The 20,876-nt window shown below is 47.3% G+C and overlaps 1 protein-coding gene and 1 non-coding gene across 3 annotated transcripts; one reads left to right on the forward strand and one right to left on the reverse strand.

Moving 5' to 3' along the window:
- The first annotated feature begins 1,028 nt into the window (after window positions 1–1,028).
- On the forward strand, window positions 1,029–14,961 carry kcnk13a (potassium channel, subfamily K, member 13a). Of its 2 annotated transcripts, XM_069193015.1 has the most exons (3): window positions 1,029–2,766; window positions 12,379–12,649; window positions 12,755–14,961. In XM_069193015.1, the coding sequence occupies exons 1-3, from the start codon at window positions 2,430–2,432 to the stop codon at window positions 13,272–13,274; spliced, it is 1,128 nt and encodes a 375-aa protein (XP_069049116.1). In that variant the 5' UTR covers window positions 1,029–2,429; the 3' UTR covers window positions 13,275–14,961. The 2 variants fall into 2 exon arrangements, with proteins under 2 accessions (XP_069049116.1, XP_006632196.1); XM_006632133.3 differs by having other exon boundaries at window positions 1,031–2,766; window positions 12,379–14,961.
- Window positions 14,962–20,668: 5,707 nt separating this feature from the next.
- On the reverse strand, window positions 20,669–20,741 carry trnar-ucg (transfer RNA arginine (anticodon UCG)). The gene has a single exon. It is a non-coding gene; the product is annotated as a tRNA-Arg (tRNA).
- Window positions 20,742–20,876: the final 135 nt, after the last annotated feature.

A 20,876-nucleotide genomic window follows, 5' to 3' on the forward strand; every position in this document is an offset into this window, starting at 1 on the left:
GTGGGGGACCCAGAGCCCATCCCAGCAAGCAGTGAGCCCAAGGCAGGATACACCCTGGATGGGACACCAGTCCACCACAGGACACACAGACACAAACACACACTCACACCAGGGCCATCTTTCCCAGAAGCCAGTTTTCCTGCCCGCAGCTGTTTGGACCAGGGAAGGAAACCGGAGTACCCCGGAAGAAACCCATGGAAACAAACATCCAAGCTCCACACAGATCGTGCCCCAGGGCTGGAACCGAACCCAGGGCCCCAGTACTGTGAAGCAGCAATGCAGACTGTGCTACTGCGCCCGAATCCACTCCCCTGATATCAATTCAGAAGAGCAGTACATCCCCCCCAGTCTGGGTATTCACCCCTTAACTGTACCCCCCGTTTTCTAGTTAAGAACCAATTCTCAATCCAAACGCACGTTTCCCTGAACAACTACCGCCAGCAATTCGAGAATTCATATTCTGTTGGAACTTTATCAAAATCCTCCTGGAAATCTTCATCCCTTTTTCACCGTCATTAGATCGCTGTCTCCCCGCCTTCGTTTTAGGACAAGCACATTCAGATTAAGCGTGGTTATTGCCGAAATGGTTTGGGCTAGTTCACTTAGCCAGACAGGAGCTTTTTCAAATGAATGCCGAACGTTGATCAACGCAGTCTCTCCGTGAAAATGTTGTTTTTTTTTGCAAACACCTTGTTGAACCAGCAGTGCTGAAACCAATTTTTCCTCTCGTCCGATCTGTTTTTATTTCTACTGCATTAGGACAGATCTCCCCTTGTTCTGACAGAAACGCACAGTGACGTCAGAAACAATTATCAGTAAATGCGATCCTTTGCGGTTTTGTAGAAAACTATTTAGTTTAGATAAACAAGCTGAGGGGCGGGTGGAGCTTCCGAATTGCTGTTGGGTGCATTTAAGTTTTAAGACAACATTTAAACATGTGATGTTTTTAATCTATAACGTTATGCAAGGCTCTCCATTATGAACGTCGAAGAATCCCGACTTTTTTCTGTCTCGTATTCTCTTTTAAACCTAACGCCAGTCCACTGTTTTAAAAAGAAACAACACTATTTTTTTTTTAGTTTGACACGTTGGTTTATTATCGGTTAGGTCGTTGGGTTTGTGCTTGTAACTCCTGTAACTCCAAAGGAAAGAAAAGGGCTGGATCATGAACTGTGAGGGCATCATGAGTCCGATATTAATAGGGTCATTTCAATCTAGCAGCATCCTTCTCGGAAATCTCAGACTTAAACTACGACACCCGTCTTTAAATATCAGGTGACAGCCATGAACTTTTCCAGCCGAGGGGTTTTTTCAATCCGAGGGAAACGCGGCAGGGTGTCTTTAAATGTTGAAACTGCACCTCGCACCTCGCTCAGCGCCGGTGGGGACACCAGTGCGAGCGCAGCGCCGGAGCACCTGTAGCCGTCAGACAAAGGCGCTCCTCTGGGTGAGGGGTGGGGAGGCAAAACCAAACACAGTCTAACAGCAGGACAGGGTACAAACCCGGTTTGGTTGGAGAAACGCGCGATGGCTGGCGTGAAATGGAGGGTTTGAGCCTGGCGAGCGCCGGGGCTGTGTAGCAGCGCACGAGAGCCGAGGTGCATTTGGAGACCGGCGTGCGGGCAGGGCAGAGGTCCGACAGCGGACACTGGACCCACGGGGCGCTCGCTGGGGCACAGCTGCGCGCCGGGCGGCCACGCCACGGCACGCCTGCGGGCTCCTGCCGCCCCGGGGGAGAGGGATGAGAGGGACATTCGCGGGGCTTCACCGGTGAAAGTTTGGGTCCGGTGGACCTGCGGCAACACATCGCCCAAGTTTTTAATCCAGTCATCCTCGATTTCGAGCTGGGAGCGAACAAAGGAACCCCTCTCGCCGCTTCTTCGGGTGGACTAAGGTGCTGCAGTAATGGAAGTGATCACTTTTCTCACGGGTACCCCTGCGCTTCTTCGGGAGACTGGAACCCCGCAACCTGCAAGGATGACAATGGTGTTTACTGCTGCCTTAAACGATTAGAGCTGACCTGCTTTTTTCTTTTAAGGGTTTTCACATCGACCGCGCGAAATTATACAGCTGGAGGGAAGAAAACAGCCTACAGCTAATGTGTTTGGAGATACTGGCTTTCTTGTACCCAATCAATACCACACGGTAGTGTTTCTTTCCCACAGATACGTTGCCCCCCGGGTGTCACATTACGGACATCATTATTAGTTGGTGTTGAGGGCGAACAAGCTGTTGCGCTTCTTCCAAATAAACGCGCTGAAAATGGATGAGCTCTGAGGGAAGCAAATCAGCAGGGGAATCTGCCACCAGCGAAGGGCTTTCAAAAAAGTGATCTGAGCCGAGCAGGAAGTCCGACTGTAAAAATGAAACGCCGGTGGTGAGCGTCGAGAGAAATCGGAGATCATGCGGAGCCCGACTGTTGCAACATAATGGCTAATCGGGGCTGCTGCTGCTGCAGTGTGGGGCCGGTCCCCGAAGACACGGCGAGGTTCCTCCTGCTGGCGCTCCTGATCGTCCTGTACCTGCTGTGCGGGGCCGCCGTCTTCTCCGCGCTGGAGCACCCCAAGGAGAAGCAGGCGAAGGAGCGCTGGGCGCAGCGGCTCGACAACTTCACGCAGAGGTACAACCTCAGCAGGGAGGACCTGGAAAGGTTTCTGCGGCATTACGAGGAAGCCAACGTCGCCGGCATCCGGGTGGACAGTGTCAGACCTCGGTGGGACTTCACCGGCGCTTTCTACTTCGTTGGGACGGTGGTTTCGACGATAGGTATGAGGTCTCTCTAGACTCACGTGTTCACCTGTGGCTTTCCTTTCATGCTCAGCCAGTTTGAAAAGTTGGGTGGCACAGACAGTTCTGAAGGTTGACATGTGTCTTATTCGATAGGGGCAGTAGTTGGACAGCAGTGTCCATTCTTGTGGGGTTTTGTTTTTAATCAGTGCTATTTATAACACCGTCGCCTGCACCGCGCATTTGCAAGATGTAGTTCGCAGCAGCTGATGAGGAGGCAGGTCTGCACTTCCTCATCGTCTCGTGTTTGTCGAGATTTGATCAAGCTGGTGCAGCTCGGTGTCAGACCTCTCTTCAGACTGCGAGCGGACTCAATGTGCACAAAGTGCTGCATAAATCACTACACCTGTGTCAACTATGCAGAAATAATAGAAATCTAAAACATCTTTAAGATGATGCCTATTTAAGTTATGTATGATTCATAAAGCGTTTAATTGCCTTTTGGACCACGTGTATAGCCACGACATTACTCTAAGTGCTTGAGAAATAAGGCTTTTTTCTTCAAGCACACGGTCTGCTCCTCTAATGGAGCTTTTAATATCTCCTGGTACTGTGGAGAATTCAGCCGCCTTTTACCTCCCGCAGTTTATATGGATGAAGCAGGTTGTACAATAGATCTGGTAAATTGACGTCTCCGTTTATTTTTTTAAATTATTTTGTCATCTTTTTTTTAAAGGATGGATAATTAGATTGGATCTTCGCCAGTGAGAATTTCACAAGCAAGACGAGTATTTTCGGTATAGGTATTTCAAATGGCATCTACTATATAAATTCCCTGTAATCAGACGTTGGAACACGTTCTCACTAATTTACAAGCACAAAAACTATTTTTTTTTAAATCGGAGTGATAATTACAGCACTGTTGTCTCTGGTTAAGGACTACGGTTCACTAAGCAACAAGCAGGCTTTCAGTTTAATACCTGCATAAAATCTACATGTGCACCTGTTACCGCGAGAACAGCCGCTTGACTTGAGAGACCCAGACCGTAAACACCGCCGAGTTATTCCAGCTCCTCTCGACGGTAAGCAGTTGGTGGCTCCTTTCCACTGACAGATAATAACAGGGTTCTACAGTTAATGCATTAGCTGCATTTTGAAATTAGTGTTTAGTATTACTGTCTGTCTGAGGAGTTTGCTCTGTTTTTTTTTTCCTGCAACAGGTATAATCAATTCAACTCTAAATGTCACATTTCAGAACTGCTGCTATTTGGAAACTGCCCGTATGTAAAATTACAAAATGCATTAGGATGGATCGTCTTGGTTTCTTAAAGTTTGGGATGTCCAGTATGTGTGACTCTCAGTGAAGTGGAGTCTTCCACCAAGCTCCTCTGCCTTGTGAGTAGAAACCCTGAGAGACTGGGAGCAGATACATTTCATGCTCCTTGTTTCTCCGTCCTGTTTCAATCGTGTTTGCCCTCTCTAGTTGTCCTCAAGTACGTTGCAGCAGCAGTCTGCAATATTTAATTTGTTGGCGATAGGTGATCATAAAGAGAGCATTGCTCAGGTGGGTGGAGGTAATTACTTTTATATTATATATTAAATTAAGAAAAAATATCACAGGTTCTCCCCTAAATGTATATAATATAAGAGCTTTTCTTCCATTAAGGTTTGGCACAAGTAATAACTATGTATGTGGTTATTAATTTAAAACTAACAGGATAAAAACTAAGCAATGTATAAATAACACTGCAACAACTGCAAATGATGTACTTCTTCTCTAAACAAAACAAAGCCTCACTCCCTGTGTGAAGGAGACAGAGAGTGTGGGCTGTTTTGTTTGTGAACATGTGTTGAGACCCTGTGCTGTTATACAGTAGCAGTTCTATTCCTAGCCAAGCTCTGGCTGGCTTACCGATGTCCTCTTCTCGGTGTATCACAGTACGACCTGTCTGCAGTTGTCAATATCCTGTGTGCTCCAGGACAAGTGCCCCTGGCTGGCACTGCCTGGATGCCCTTCTTTTTCCAGTCACTGCTCTAAGTCTTCAAATACAGACGTGCACCGCACTGCCATTGTATTGATTTCCGTCTTGGCTGTGAAAGCTTGTGGAGTTTCTAGTCCCAGTACCTCCTTAGGCCTGCTGTGGGCAGCCAGGCAGCACAGACCGCATGGTTACAGAGTGTCCTGCCATCCAGGTGTGTAACAGAACAGGCGTGCACTCTGACGGCAGTGCCGTGTCCTGGATTCTGGTGGGATATGGGCGAGGACGTGCAGACAGGCTCCTCGCACGCTTTCACACTTTGATGTGCTGCAGGTGCCACAGCAGCTGACCGGACGTCCAGGAGGGCATTGTCAGTGCAAAGCGCTCAGGAAGTCACAGGGCGAGAGAGCCCTGGATGACCCTACTCCTGACCCTGTCCCTGACCTGACCTCTGGTTCTGCCCCTCTCTCTACCTCTGCCCCTGCCCCTGACCCCACCCCTGAAACTTCACATAGTCCTGCCCCGATGCTACCCCTGCCCCTACCCTTCCCTCTACCCCTGCCCCTGCCCCGCTCCTGGCTGTACCCTTGATCCTGCCCCTGCCCCTGCCCCACTCCTCGCTGTACCCTTGATCCTGCCCCTGCCCCTGCCCCACTCCTGGCTGTACCCTTGATCCTGCCCCTGCCCCTGCCCCTGCCCCACTCCTGGCTGTACCCTTGATCCTGCCCCTGCCCCTGCCCCTGCCCCACTCCTGGCTGTACCCTTGATCCTGCCCCTGCCCCTGCCCCACTCCTGACTGTACCCTTGATCCTGCCCCTGCCCCTGCCCCGCTCCTGACTGTACCCTTGATCCTGCCCCTGCCCCTGCCCCTGCCCCGCTCCTGGCTGTACCCTTGATCCTGCCCCTGCCCCTGCCCCTGCCCCGCTCCTGGCTGTACCCTTGATCCTACCCCTGCCCCTGCCCCGCTCCTGACTGTACCCTTGACCCTGCCCCTGCCCCTGCCCCTGCCCCGCTCCTGGCTGTACCCTTGATCCTGCCCCTGCCCCTGCCCCGCTCCTGACTGTACCCTTGATCCTGCCCCTGCCCCTGCCCCGCTCCTGACTGTACCCTTGATCCTGCCCCTGCCCCTGCCCCGCTCCTGGCTGTACCCTTGATCCTGCCCCTGCCCCTGCCCCACTCCTGACTGTACCCTTGATCCTGCCCCTGCCCCTGCCCCGCTCCTGGCTGTACCCTTGATCCTGCCCCTGCCCCTGCCCCACTCCTGACTGTACCCTTGATCCTGCCCCTGCCCCTGCCCCGCTCCTGGCTGTACCCTTGATCCTGCCCCTGCCCCTGCCCATGCCCCGCTCCTGGCTGTACCCTTGATCCTGCCCCTGCCCCTGCCCCACTCCTGACTGTACCCTTGATCCTGCCCCTGCCCCTGCCCCGCTCCTGGCTGTACCCTTGATCCTGCCCCTGCCCCTGCCCCACTCCTGACTGTACCCTTGATCCTGCCCCTGCCCCTGCCCCTGCCCCGCTCCTGGCTGTACCCTTGATCCTGCCCCTGCCCCTGCCCCGCTCCTGACTGTACCCTTGATCCTGCCCCTGCCCCTGCCCCGCTCCTGACTGTACCCTTGATCCTGCCCCTGCCCCTGCCCCGCTCCTGGCTGTACCCTTGATCCTGCCCCTGCCCCTGCCCCACTCCTGACTGTACCCTTGATCCTGCCCCTGCCCCTGCCCCGCTCCTGGCTGTACCCTTGATCCTGCCCCTGCCCCTGCCCCGCTCCTGACTGTACCCTTGATCCTGCCCCTGCCCCTGCCCCACTCCTGGCTGTACCCTTGATCCTGCCCCTGCCCCTGCCCCGCTCCTGGCTGTACCCTTGATCCTGCCCCTGCCCCTGCCCCTGCCCCGCTCCTGACTGTACCCTTGATCCTGCCCCTGCCCCTGCCCCACTCCTGACTGTACCCTTGATCCTGCCCCTGCCCCTGCCCCGCTCCTGGCTGTACCCTTGATCCTGCCCCTGCCCCTGCCCCTGCCCCGCTCCTGGCTGTACCCTTGATCCTGCCCCTGCCCCTGCCCCACTCCTGACTGTACCCTTGATCCTGCCCCTGCCCCTGCCCCGCTCCTGGCTGTACCCTTGATCCTGCCCCTGCCCCTGCCCCGCTCCTGACTGTACCCTTGATCCTGCCCCTGCCCCTGCCCCACTCCTGGCTGTACCCTTGATCCTGCCCCTGCCCCTGCCCCGCTCCTGGCTGTACCCTTGATCCTGCCCCTGCCCCTGCCCCTGCCCCGCTCCTGACTGTACCCTTGATCCTGCCCCTGCCCCTGCCCCACTCCTGACTGTACCCTTGATCCTGCCCCTGCCCCTGCCCCGCTCCTGGCTGTACCCTTGATCCTGCCCCTGCCCCTGCCCCTGCCCCGCTCCTGGCTGTACCCTTGATCCTGCCCCTGCCCCTGCCCCACTCCTGACTGTACCCTTGATCCTGCCCCTGCCCCTGCCCCTGCCCCGCTCCTGACTGTACCCTTGATCCTGCCCCTGCCCCTGGCCCTGCCCCGCAGTCCGTCCCTTTATCCAGGAGCACAATCACAGTGCCCTCCCTGCTGCTGGTTGTCACATTTGAAAGCAATCTCTCTTATTTCTTTCTGATTAACTCAGAGGAGCATGGGCTCCCCCTTTCATAAATCTTGGGCACTCTTGATGTAAGTCCTCTTTTTGCATGAAGAATAGTCTGTTTTCTAATAAATATTTCAGTCAGTTAGAGAACCTAGAGTTCCTAAGTTCATTTCTACGGGAAATGCTAATATTTGTCTGTTAAAACATTATTTTATTTTTTTTCCGGGTCACTTATCTCCAAAACAGTTTCTTCAAAATGATCATTGTGATCTTTTTAAAGTAGTTTTGCCAACGAGTATTAGCGCGCAGGAGAACCACTCTGAAAGAGGTGGTGCTCAGAACTGAAGATCATCTGAGAGTTTTATTCATGCACAGTCAATGCCTGATTCTGAATGAGGCTTTCAAAGCCCAATTGATATGCAGAGTAAAAAATAACAAAATACAGCTAAGTGGGGGATGTCACCACTTGAAGGCTTTTCCTTACCTGAAATCTAATGCGATTTTACAGAGTTTTCCATTTTAATAAATGTTTTGTACCGTCATGGACTATGTATACTAATTGGCAAAGCATGTCCAGCTCCAGGTGTTGTACCTGTCCATGTCCTAGACATGTCCTGGAAAAATATGCTCATTGTGACTGGTTGACACTGGCTGTGTGGGTCCAAGGTTATTGTAAAATGCTCATTAAAATGCTTGTTTGTTTTTTAAGAGGCAGGGCAATGATGTATCCAGCAATGCTGGAATATGAAGAACATTTTTAGCCCACTAATCTATCTCTTTAAGGAGTGTTTGTCTCAGACATTAGAGACTTCGAAGGTCTGTGCGTGACACACAGTAGATGACAGTAGATTTGCTGGCACCAGGAGAAGGGAGACGGCAGACTGTTTGTTTTGTTGGTGCTGGTGGGCGTGTTCACTTCAGTCCCGGCTTCAGTCGTCAGCAGAAGATCCAGCTTATATAGAAACATCCAGTGTAGGTCTCACCCGTGTTTCCTTTTGCTGCTGTGGCCTTCCAGGCGTTTCTCAGGCTGATCAGGGGTGGGTGCTTGAGCGACCCCTGTAGAGGACAACATTCTTGTGCTGCTCGTCGTTATTACTCACCCTCAGCCCTCGGGAGGCAGGCTGAAACAGCGTGAGGTCACTTTGGAAAGCACCCCGCTCCCCTGGAGCCCCTCTCCCTGGCCAGGTCCTGCTCCGGCTGGGTTTTCAAGAGGCACCTGCGCTGATACAGAAGGCCCCAACAATAACTGCACGCTGTGCCGAAATTCAACAAGGATGGTGAACTGATTTTTTTATAAAAGAACGAAATATCGGGATTATAATAAAGACTTTGTGGCTTTGTCTTCAAGAGCCCCTAGGCCCCTAGGTCCCTTTCTACAGACTCTGGTTTTAATTTAATTTTTAAAAAAGATTATGATAAAATGGATGATAAAATAATTATCACGTGGGATTCTTAGTTCCTACAATGGCAACTTGTAGGATTCTTATGTTGCTAGTTTTCTGAAGCCTTTATTTTCCTCCTCATTTTCAGAACACGATGTTAGTGAAAAAAAAAAAGATGATGTGTTCACTATTATAGCAGTGCAGCGTCTTCTCACCAAACATTGTGGACTCTGTGAGAGCTACCCCTTGAGGAATTGCTGCTGACAGGATTTGTATCCTTCATTCTGGCTGTAAGCGCTGTCGAGTCCTTTTTCTGAAAGCCAGAAAAAAAAGATATGAAGTATAGTCTGTTACAAATGATGTTTTTGATGTGATCATTGGCAGCTCCCAGCTTGGAGTTCCTGCAGACTCTCTGTGAGCTGTCAGCCCCTTCAGACTGAAGCAGCGATATTTAATCTGCCTCAGTGTGAGGAGGAAGCACATGGCACTTGGCCCCACTGAAGCAAATGTGCAAATATTAACCGCAAGAGTTCGTCGGTGCATATTTTATTACTGTAGCAATAACCCTTAGGATTTTATTTTTATTTCCAATGCACTGTGGCGTCCTTTTCGAAGATCGTCCGGAAGGCAGTAGTGCATACTGTTCTTCTGTCCTAGAGTAAATGGGTTGAAATGCTGCTCTGCCCTCAAGCTGGGCTCTTCACTCAGATTGCTAAGTGTCCTGATGTGTTATGGGGTCTCCAGGTCACCACTGTAAAGGAGGAACTTCTCAGAATTGACTTATCTGGTTAAAAACAGTTTTAATTAAGACTAGGGGAAATCCGGTTATGGGCAACAGTCTTTACTAAAAATGTTACATATGTCACTGGTTCCTGTTCCTGTCGAACAGAACTGAAACTCCCCTGCACTGCGCAGTATCCCAGCAGGTAATGAAGACGGCGCTTTGTTGTTTCATGCTACACCTGCACCCTTTGCGATTTCGACTGAAGCATCTGCCAGCATAACACTGCCACCACCGTGCCTGACAGTGCTGGTGCTTTGACCAGGTGCCTCCCTGCCTGGGTTTCTGTCAGATCTAACGCTTTAGGCCACAACTGTTCCATTTCAACAGAAGAGTTCAGATTTTGACTTGCTTGGCAATAAAACCTTTTGTCACATGTCTGCAGTATTGCAGTAGGTTTTTTGTTGCAAACCTCATTCAGGTGTTTTTTTTCAGTCCCATACAAGCCCTGTTTGTGAAGTGACAGTGAGATTGCTGATCCATGAGCGTTTTCCCGCCTCTCAGTCCCCGAACTCTGAGTCCACTGGCCTCACAGCGGCCTGCCCTCCAGTTCCCCCCGGGTCCAGCTGCACAGTCTGGAGGGACAGCCTGACCCAGGCCGTGTCTCTCATGGTTCATATCGCCAGGCCCAAAGAGATATTAACCATCTCTGAAAAGGGTCTTTATCTGCTCTTCTCCTGATCTTTGCCGTTTTAAAACCTTATCCCTGAGTTTCTTTGAAAGCTGCTTGGTCTTCATAATTAAATCTTTTCTTGGAATTCACTGCTTGACTGAGGAACTTTACAGAGACAGGTCTAGGTGGATGCTGCACATTGGTGGTGGTGGAGGGGATCCCCATTACCTGTAAAGCGCTTTGAGTGGAGTGTCCAGAAAAGCGCTATATAAGTGTAAGCAATTATTATTATTATTATTATTATTATTATTATTATTATTATTATTATTATTATTATTATTATTATTAATCACGTGAACCACTATTAGTGAGGCACTGCCACTCAACTAATTGTGCAGTTCATTAAGGTAATTTTGTCCACCTAAATTAATTTAGTTTTGCCACAGCAAAGGATTTGAATATTTGTGCCATTGTGACTTTTTCATTGTACATTCATATTAATTATCTATTAACTTTCACCTTTTTGTGTTTTGAATTGAATGTGTCGAGTAGGTTCTTTGTGTAACAAATATTAATTGCTATTTCAAAATGTCATGACAGCAAGCTTTAAAGCAGCAAAAACTGGGTCTGAATACTTTAGCAAGGCACTGAGTATTATTACAAGGAATCCCTTTCATGGTTCACGAACAGCATGCTGTTGCTATGGGTGATGGAAATGCAAATCTTAATTAATTCTGGTCATTTCACAACACTGGGAATAAGACTAGAACCATAATATGCACAATGTCAATTTACACACACTGTATGTAACATTTTAGCAGTGAGAATCAAAACTGAAACTATAGAGGAGTGATTCTGTGAAGTTTTGGCAGAGAAGATATGAGGAAACCTGTTTCAAGTTCTCAAAATCCTCGATGCTAATGACAGAGTCTACTCACTGGCCTTGACATTCAGCAGTGAAACACTCACCTGAGGACACAAGTGGAAATTACAGAGAAGGACATTGCACTGACACACAGAACAGGAGGGTTTCCTTTGCTCAAAGAGGTGTGGGAGTGTGGAACGTGTTATCTAGTCATGTTGTTGACAAAAATGTTTGGATTAGATTCTTGGATCAATTAATCACTGGCAGCCAAATGAACCAGTTCCTTGTAACCTTTAACACCCATCATGGAGAGTACAGCAATGAGCAGTTTTGTCAGGCATACCCCTTGAAGTCACAGATGGCGGACTGGAGCCATGAAACTGCATGTGGTAAATAAAAATTCTGCTCAATATTACAGAAGAAGGGCAGGAAGCAATAGTGTGTGTTCTTTGTTAATATTCATTGTTTTTTATTTGAGTCGATTCCAAAGGCTGTAAAGCCCTAACAATTCTGTAGGGATCGAACATTTTTGATGTCACTTACTGCAATACCTACTGCAATACTGCAGACATGTGGCAAATGGCTTTTCATTTGAAGAATGCAGGCGTGAAAATTAAGATAAGTAATTTCATATCTGCCAGTGATTTCACAGTCACCAATGGCAACCTGTCTGTGCCGTTTTTAGTGCAGGTGGTGCAGTCTTGGCAGGTAGGCACTGCAGTACGAGGAGAGAACAGTCATATGGACTGTTACAAATAATTCATCTGAAGGTCTGGATGAGCTGTCAGCCAATTCTCAGAGCCACTGAAGCTCTTTCAGCTGCTTCAGTCCATGTCACAGTCACCCATGCAGTTTTAAAGATGACAAAGTAGCTGTTTATATTTCCCAACTATGTGGAAGCTGTGAGTTGTGAAGCCCTGCTGCTAAGTATCATTTTAGATTTCCGCATGAAATCCGATCCCCATGCTCATCCTAAAGGAGTGTTTAAAGGAGAGCAGGGGGAAGGAACTTCATGTGCAGAGCTAAAGCAGACGTTGCTTTTAATTCTCTGACACACACGTCCATAAAACTTTGTGGTACATTTTAATTAGCAATTAGCCCAAGCTATGCTTTGATGAAGTAGTTACAGCATGTTACAACATGTAACATTTTATAGTACAGGCCAAGCCCAGCCACAGAGCAAATGTTTCGATTTTTTTTTCCTCTCAAAAAACAGTCACAATAGTGAAGTAAGAAATCGAAAACAAACACAAGTGGTTGCATTCGGATATCGTTTTAAATGTACGTTTAACTTGAATGTTATCGCCAGCAGATACCGCTGTAGGCATTTCCACCCCCTGATGTTTGTTCTTTTGATGTATTTTCCACCTTCTGAGTCTGCTGAGAGGATGTAGCATTTAAGCCCTGCTCTCTTCCTTTTCTCCTCTGTTTCTAAAGGGTTTGGCATGACCACTCCTGCCACCGTTGGGGGCAAGATCTTCCTCATCTTTTACGGCCTCTTTGGCTGCGCGGCCACCATCCTGTTCTTCAACCTGTTCCTGGAGCGCCTGATCACCGTGCTGGCCTTCGTGCTGAAGTCGTGCTACGAGAGGCAGCGGCGGAGGCAGGGGGTGGCGCCCCACGAGCACCGGCGGGACTCCTCCCACTCGGAGGGGGCCGACAGCCTGGCGGGCTGGAAGCCCTCTGTCTACTACGTCATGCTGATCTTGTGCGTGGCCGCCGTCATCGTGTCCTGCTGCGCCTCGGCCATGTACTCGGCCATCGAGGGCTGGAGCTTCTTTGACTCCCTGTACTTCTGCTTCGTGGCCTTCAGCACCATCGGGTTCGGGGACCTGGTCAGCAGCCAGAACATGAAGTACGAGGACCAGGGCCTCTACAGGTTCGGCAACTTCGTCTTCATCCTCATGGGCGTGTGCTGCATCTACTCCTTGTTTAACGTCATCTCCATCGTGATCAAGCAGATCCTCAACTGGATCCTGAGGAAGCTGGAGGTCCGGTGCTGCCCGCGGTGCCCGGCCAGGCGCCTCCGCGCGCGCAGGAACGTGGTGGTGCCGGGGCGACCCCGGAGCCGGCGGAACGTCTCCATCGAGACGGACGCCATCAACGAGAGCGAGACCGACGGGCGCCGGATGTCCGGGGAGATGATCTCCATGAAGGACTTCCTGGCCGCCAACAAGGTGTCCCTGGCCATCATGCAGAAGCAGCTGTCGGAGACGGCCAACGGCCACCCGAGGCCCCCGGGCTGCGGCTCCCGGCACAACGGCTTCTCGGGGGGGGTGGGCGCCCTCGCCATCATGAACAACCGGCTGGCCGAGACCAGCGTGGACAGGTGAGAGCCGGAGGGAGGCCCCACCTTCTCCAGGGCGCCACCCGAGGTTCTCGACTCGACTGACCGTTTCAGGGGTGATCCTTCCCCAGAACCACCAGAGTTCCCCTGCCTGTCCTGGACACCTGGGGCAGGGGGAGATAGGGTAATAGTTTTACGCCTTGGAATCATGCGTTAGTGGCAATCAGCTGGATCTAAAAGATGTCTGATTGCTGGTGAAAGAGATTTTGAGTGACATCAGTTCTCTTCTTCACAGCCAGATTCACCTCCGAGGAGCATAAACGGTTACAAAGGACCCTGCAAGCTGCAGGCTACTGCTGAAGAGTTTATTTCCATTTGGTTCCGGTGTAGATGTGACGGAGTAACAGTTTTAATGTTATGAACAGTTTGACAACATAGATTCTCTCTTGAAAGTGTCAGTTTCTGTTTCTTTGAGAAAACCTTACTTCATCGAGGCATCTTAGGCGAGAGAAGTGAAACTGATTTTTTTTCCAAGGAGTGCCAGTGTTTCTTGAAGAGCCAGATTGTGCAAAAATGCATGATGTTTGAGCCAAAATGTTAATCTCTCAGGCTGATATCAAGAGGAAAGAAGAACATATTAGTCTTAATGTATCTTATTTCATAGTTCTCACGCAGCACTATCTGTTCTTCTCTGACATTCTTGGAAAGAAAGCAGAGAAGAATTGTTCTGTATGAGAAAGAACCGATCGGTGCAGTCCACTGAGACACGAGTGTAAACTCCAGGTATTTCATATCTCCATTAATATCTCCAAGGAGACACGAATATGAATCAGGCTGTCCTGGAACAGATTCATTTATTGTTAACAACTTTATCATCTTGAGAAAGGTTAAGTGAAAAATTAATGTATTGGTTTCATGAAGCCACAGAAGGAATTCTTCAGTTTTATCATGATCATTTTAAGGTCTCTAAACAATGTGCAGCATTAGCTAAAAATTCCCTTTTCACTTAATCTCTGATACGCTAATGCAAGCGTGACCGCAGTTATCTTTTCTTACAGGAGTTCTGTGTTTCTGTTCAAAATTATAAATAGGCGAGGGAAGTGAGCTGTCTGCAGTGTAGATAAACTGACACAGAAGGTTGTTTCAGCATGTGGGTTCAGAGAGCAAAGCCCTCTTCCTTCAGCAGTGAGAGGCAGAGAAATAAAACGCAGCTGGTTTTCTTCCCTGGCTAGTTTTTAATTCTGGACATCAAAAGACACTGTCCAGGATGGTATTGTTAGAAAAAGTATTGCACTGACACACATGGGAGAGGGGGCTCCTTCAGAATGCTTCTCACACACTTGAAGGTGCTGTGAATTGTGTCCTACTTTGCCAAGAGAATATTTAGGAGCATTAATTTGTGTCTTCCCTGTTTTCTGGTCAAATTCAATGATATCTGACTTGGAAAGATGTAAGATAACATTATCTATTGATTGTACATAGCAAGAAAGGAGAAAAAAGTATTTTTTATAAAATGTCAAAATATTTGAAGGAGAGGTATTTCTATGGGATATCATTTTCATACTTGCTCCAGTTGAGAGTTTTGGTATTGAGCACTGTACCTTTCATCATATTTTATCATCTGAGTTGGTTTTATTAGTGAAGCTGATCGTACTGTTTACAAGGCATTTGCTACTGTATTGCACTTACAGAATGTAAATCACTGAAAACTGATAAAGACTCTTTTATTTGCATTCCTGCAGTCTGTTTTGTACAAAATGTTATATTTTTTATTCCGCTGACGTCTCAGGGATTCTGCCCTCCTCAAGGTTACTGCTGTGGGTATAATCCTAAAATGACAGAGACATAATTCCCAGGCTGAGGAATATTCACTGAATGGTTAGAAGGAAATAACAGATGTAGTAATCATCGCTAACAAATCCATCCATCCTCATGTAGTTCCTTTGGTCTTTTTTTTTAATCTGGTTATTATTTTATACGATCTTACCAAGAATGTTCACTGGGATCATGCTTCGATTTCATTTTTTACAGCACAATTATGATTTGACAAGATTTCCAACGGAAGTCAATGACAAATGAAACAGATTAAATTATTAAATACTTGACTTTGGATTTAATTATTGAGAACTAAATTACAGCTGCCATAAGAGTAGTTAGTTAAAATCCTGAAGCAATAAAGGGTGTCTTCAAGGTAAAGAAGATCAAGGTAAATGAGACCTACAGAACAATGAGAACAAAATATTAGGAGACAGTATATGTTTACGAAAACAAGAAGAATATTATATTTCTCATCATGAGTGACACACAGACAGTTATCTCTCTGAGGCACTGGAACAGAGCTGTGTCTCATTTAGAATTTTAGCACAGAAAGGAAGCCCATTAATGAGAATGATTGAAGTTGAGTTAATTTATTTTTAACTGATTAGGGTTCAGTACAGTGCATTTCTGTTTCATCAGATCATCAACACTGTGATGTGAAGTTACTCTTAATTCAAGTATGTGCTATCCACAGATGTTGGCAGAATTATAATGCAAACACAAGAAGAATTACACCTGATATCAATGCCATTGTCCAGGTAGTGTTCAGAATCCCACATACTGAAAATAGCACAGAACACGACTGAATGTCTAAATGTATGTAAATATGCATCGTGCTTCTGTCATGTCAATAGAATTGCAGCCAGTTAAAGACACCTTTTGAAAAGCTCACCAAGCCTGGATGTTCCATCACAGTGCAGTACAGCAGAATACATATTTTAAACAGCTACTTCTATCTATTTTATGAGCTGGAAAACATTTTTACTCTCTTCAGTCCTACAACATGAAAAAGACATACAGACACTGCTTTAGGTACAGTTCCTGTGCTGTGAAGAGCGTGCAATGTTCACAGGAGTTTATAGACTCGCATGGCACAGAACATTGCTCTCGGCATGTGCTTTCCTGCAGAGTTCGACACAGAGATCATGGCACGGTTACTGTGGAGCTCTCCTGTGGTCTGTCACGGTAAAAACTGAGGTAAGTGTGGTTAAAGTAATTCAGAATGATGTAAGACACAGTACACACCTTGGTAAAATGCAACGAATACAGGGATGGAATGTGGTAAAACCAAGGACAATCTGCAAAACCTCAGTACAGATTCGCCACAATAAAATAATCGCAAAGGACATGTGGTAAAACTCTCCTCTTTTGTGCTTTATACATTTTGCTTCCGGTTGTTTAGCGACCCACCTGCTAGAACGTCTATTGTCAGATATTTCCTGGCAAAGCCTACCCAACAGTTTTCGAAGATTCAAGATCTGTTTAACCACCTGCCAGGATGTGACAGCGTTCTGAGAATACTTCCGACAACAACAACAATGAAAAATGAAAACCATGAAAAATGTTTGTCAGTTCAGGGCTTGTCTTGGTATTCTGAAAGTGTCCATAAGACAGTGAACCCTAATGCTCATCGATGTTCCACCCAGACACAGACAGCCTCACCTACGTTTAGTCTAGTTACATTCTACCTTTAAAGGGAATGGTTTAGCATCTTGAGAAGGCCTTTAGTGAGTGCTAATCTGAAAACCTCATATCTCAGATTTCGTTTTTTACAGTTCTGACATTAACACAGTGATGGACCCGACAAACCAACACACTTGAGGCAGAACTCTAATTGCAACTAATATACTTGTCAGATAACAAGATAACAAGAGATCATCCTGGAAAACTGCAGGAGGCTCCCAGGGGCATTCTCTGCTGCGAGCCTGGGAGGATTTAATTAGGACCGTGTCTGTCATTCTGGAGTTGGGAACTCGGAGCAGCTGAGCGCACGACACGATGGGATTCTGGAGAAAACAGTCGGCCCCACAGATTCCTCTCAAACGCCTGCAGTTCAGTTTTTCCTTAATGAAGCTGAAAGTCTTCCTGCAGATCGCTGGTGCTCTTCCAGGTGTCTTGTTTCCTGCATCATGGACACCTCGATTTGTAGTCTGTTATAGATAAGCCATTAAAAGGTAAATCCAATATATTCTGCCAATAGAATAAAGCATAACTGTTTCATAAGCCCAAAAATAAGAGGCCATCAAGGCTGATTGTTGTCATACTATCGACACATTAGATTGAAGAATTACAGTACAAATCCACCCTATGTCAGGGTTTGTATGTCTCTGGGTTTAGGATTATAGCAAGCTGTAGTCCTGGGATTGACCTACAGTACAGGACAGGTTTGGTGAAACCCATAGGTAGAGGAGGACTAAAGTATGGGTTAGGGTTAGGTTATGATCTGAATTAGGGTAAATGAGAAAGGCTGCACAACGTTTCACCACACTCTTTGGAGCAACATTAGTTCAGGCTCTTAACCCAAACGATAGCCTTTAATTTAGGCCAACTCCTATCTGGAAATTATGCCTGCCTTTGTACAAACTGTCCCCCCAAATTAAGACTCTTGCAACTCTGCACTGTAACAAAATGGCATTCCCACAGTATATAAACACCTGTGTCTTCAGAAATGTAGTTGCAGAGAATGGCTTCTGTGGTTTAAAAAACAGATTTTACCATTAGTAAACCACAGCAACACCGCTGAACATTCAGAAATGGCAGTTAGCTTTAATATTCGTGCAAACAATTCTATAGTTGAAATTCACAATGCTATCAAAATTTCAAGTATCAGAACAATTCTGTCTGAACAGTCAATATAAAAGAGAATAATGTGAAACATTATTAAGAACCTGGAGTGGTTTGAATTTTCTGTCCAAATGGCACTTCTTCTGGGTGAAAATTCCAATAAGCAATTTCAAAAGAGATTTTAAGTCATGATCACCAAATGAGTTTGATTGTATAAGTTTAAAATGCTTGAGATGGGAGAGCTCATTCCTTTTTCTGTATTCATTTGTCATTATCTCCTGTCCCTAGAGGATATGCCAGTAATGAGGTGCTTAATATACCCCAGACGATTTGTCTGTTAATCTTCTCTGACAGAAAATCCATTTCCTTAAATCTGCTTGCTGCCTAACTGCTGTGATGCAGTCAATTGGTGAGCATATCAGGCTGTTCTGTAGACTAATGCACTGCATTTTCTTGAAGAATGAGTGGGTGTTTGGTAAGAAAAAGACACCTGAGTCATGCTGACTGGAGCTGTGAAGCGTGGGGGTGCAGCAGATCACAAATTTCACACTGTCGTCTCACGAGCACCAAAGTTAGCCCATCGTCACAGCTGGGATGAAATATGGTGAACCAATGATTCAAAGTATTCGTTTGCTAAAATAATTTCACTATGTGTCATGGTTATGGATACTATTCTGCAGAATGAAGTTATTGAACATAATCTCGTTCAGGAATGACGCTTGAACTAGTAGCTGCATTTTTCACCCTTCGTCAAACAGTTCCAAGGCCTCCTTTAAATGATCATTTTAAAGCAAAGAGCATTAGAGAGCATGGAAGGAGACTAGTGGCCAGCTCATCTGAGAGTCCTGTCCTGCAGATTCTTGAAGACACAAGGGAAGGGAAACGGTTCCACAACATGGTCAGGCAGTTCATTCCAGGACCCCAACTCCTTGGTGTTCTTCAGCTCTAAATACAGACCCTGGAAATCAGAGCATCTGCAATTTTACTTACTGCAGCTGTTGTTGAAGCAGCTCAACTGGCTTTTACTCCTCAAAGCTTCGCTTGGAGTGATTTCAACTGTTTAAACCACCAGCAAACTCCCTTCACGTCTGCCAGGTTCACAACATGTTGCCAACACAGCTCGAGAGCTGAAAAAGACAAGTTCTCTTTGGCTTGTATACATACATGTTTTCTTGGCATTAATATTATGCTGGGCAAAAAAAACATTTAAATAAATGCCGCAGTGTGGTACTGTAAACAGTCCCCGTCCCCCCATCTCTCAGACGCCTGAGACACGCCCCCATGAAACTCTGACATCGTCCTCATCCTCTGAGACAACTCACCCCCATCCTGAGCGCCCAGGTGTTTGTCTTGAGCTAGAAGTGGAAGACACTTACAAGTGTGATGGTCCAGCTCCCAGGAGGGCGAAGGGGAGCTGTGAATGCAAAACTCAGAATAAACCGACAAGCACCTTCTTCAGACGGCTTAACCCGATTGATTTTCTTCTTCCTTGGCATCCGTGAAGTTTCCATTTGCATTCCCCTTCAGAGCCCAATATTGCCAGCAGTGCCTGGTGTCTGAGCCCTGGGCAGCAGGTGGAAGCGTTCAAGGGGAAGTCAGGCGGATGGACCTGAATTAATCCGTGTTCCCCTCCCTCACACAAGCTACTGGTCACAGAAATGTCCTGCTAATGGATGGGCACAGTAACGGAGCAGACCCCAGCTCTGTGGAGAGTGTTGGGAGAAAACTGTGACTCTTTTTAGCCAAACACAGACAAACAGCACAGTAAAACACTACCTATCAGTTTCCAGAGGCGCTTGACTGTATTTCACAGTCTGCTTGGACACTGTTCTCCACCAGCAGAGGGAGCTGCTGATCAACAGACTCTCCGCACATCACTCACCCGGTCAGTATTGCCGTGTAGAGAATACAGATTCGGAAAAGGCAGGCCAGCCGTGTCTTCGTCTCAATAATTTAAAATATAGGTTCAATAAAAATAAAAGAAAAACTACGCTAATATGTTGTCATAACTGTAACTTCTGTTTCAGGTACTGATAAAGAATGTGCTGTATTTGCGTGTTGCCCACTGGGTTTGGGGTTATTTATTTAGCGAAGGCACAGTCCCTGAGCCCAGCGAGAGCTACTGGGCCGGCTGGGCGGAGGGTGTGTCGCCCTCTGGGGTGTGCAGCAGGTTTGCTCCATCACACAGGATGCCTCGTCCTGATCCACCAGTCCTAAAGCGGTTCAGAGTCGAGAAGGTGAAAAGAAAAGCTTTTCAGCGTTTCGCAGAGTTGCATAAATTACACATTTCTCCTCCCCCCCCCCCCCCCCACACACACACTTTTTTATTTAAAACAATGAAATACGGAAAAACACACATGACACATTTCTCAAGCGCGTTGTAGGAATGAGTACATTGCTGATTAACCAGGGACCTGAATATTTCACTAGAAATTGTAACTCCCGCTTGCTGGCGTTCGGTCGGGTGAGTGTGCGTCAACATTAAGGTGACATTTCCTTGACAGACCAGCATGATTTATATTCACGAAAACGTTCAAACAAACCGTATTTAACAAATCGGTGAATAAGATAAGATCACTTTATTGGCCACATCCAATTTCTTGCATTAGGAATTTGTCTTTTCACAGACCCCAGCTTGCTCTCCATGAGACTCACAGACAGGGAGAGAAGCTGGGGGTCAGAGCGCAGGGTCAGCCATTTATACGGCGCCCCTGGAGCAGTTGGGGTTAAGGGCCTTGATCAGGGGCCCAGCGGAGTAGGACTCCTCTGCCGGCCGGGGGATTTGAACCAGCAACCTTCCAGCCACAGGCGCAGATCCTGAGCCACCTCACCTAAAAACGACCACGAAGGGACTCGAACCCTCAATCTTCTGATCCGAAGTCAGACGCCTTATCCATTAGGCCACGCGGTCATGCTGAGTAACAGCCGTAAAAGGGTCAGACAATAATACAGAGCAAGGTGATGACTAATTTTTCTTGTGTTGCTAGTGTGGTACCTGCAATATGCGACACCTTTTTTATTTATTCTACTATTATCGGAAAAAAAC

This window comes from Lepisosteus oculatus, chromosome 8 (assembly GCF_040954835.1).
Source record: "Lepisosteus oculatus isolate fLepOcu1 chromosome 8, fLepOcu1.hap2, whole genome shotgun sequence".
NCBI lineage: Eukaryota > Metazoa > Chordata > Actinopteri > Semionotiformes > Lepisosteidae > Lepisosteus > Lepisosteus oculatus.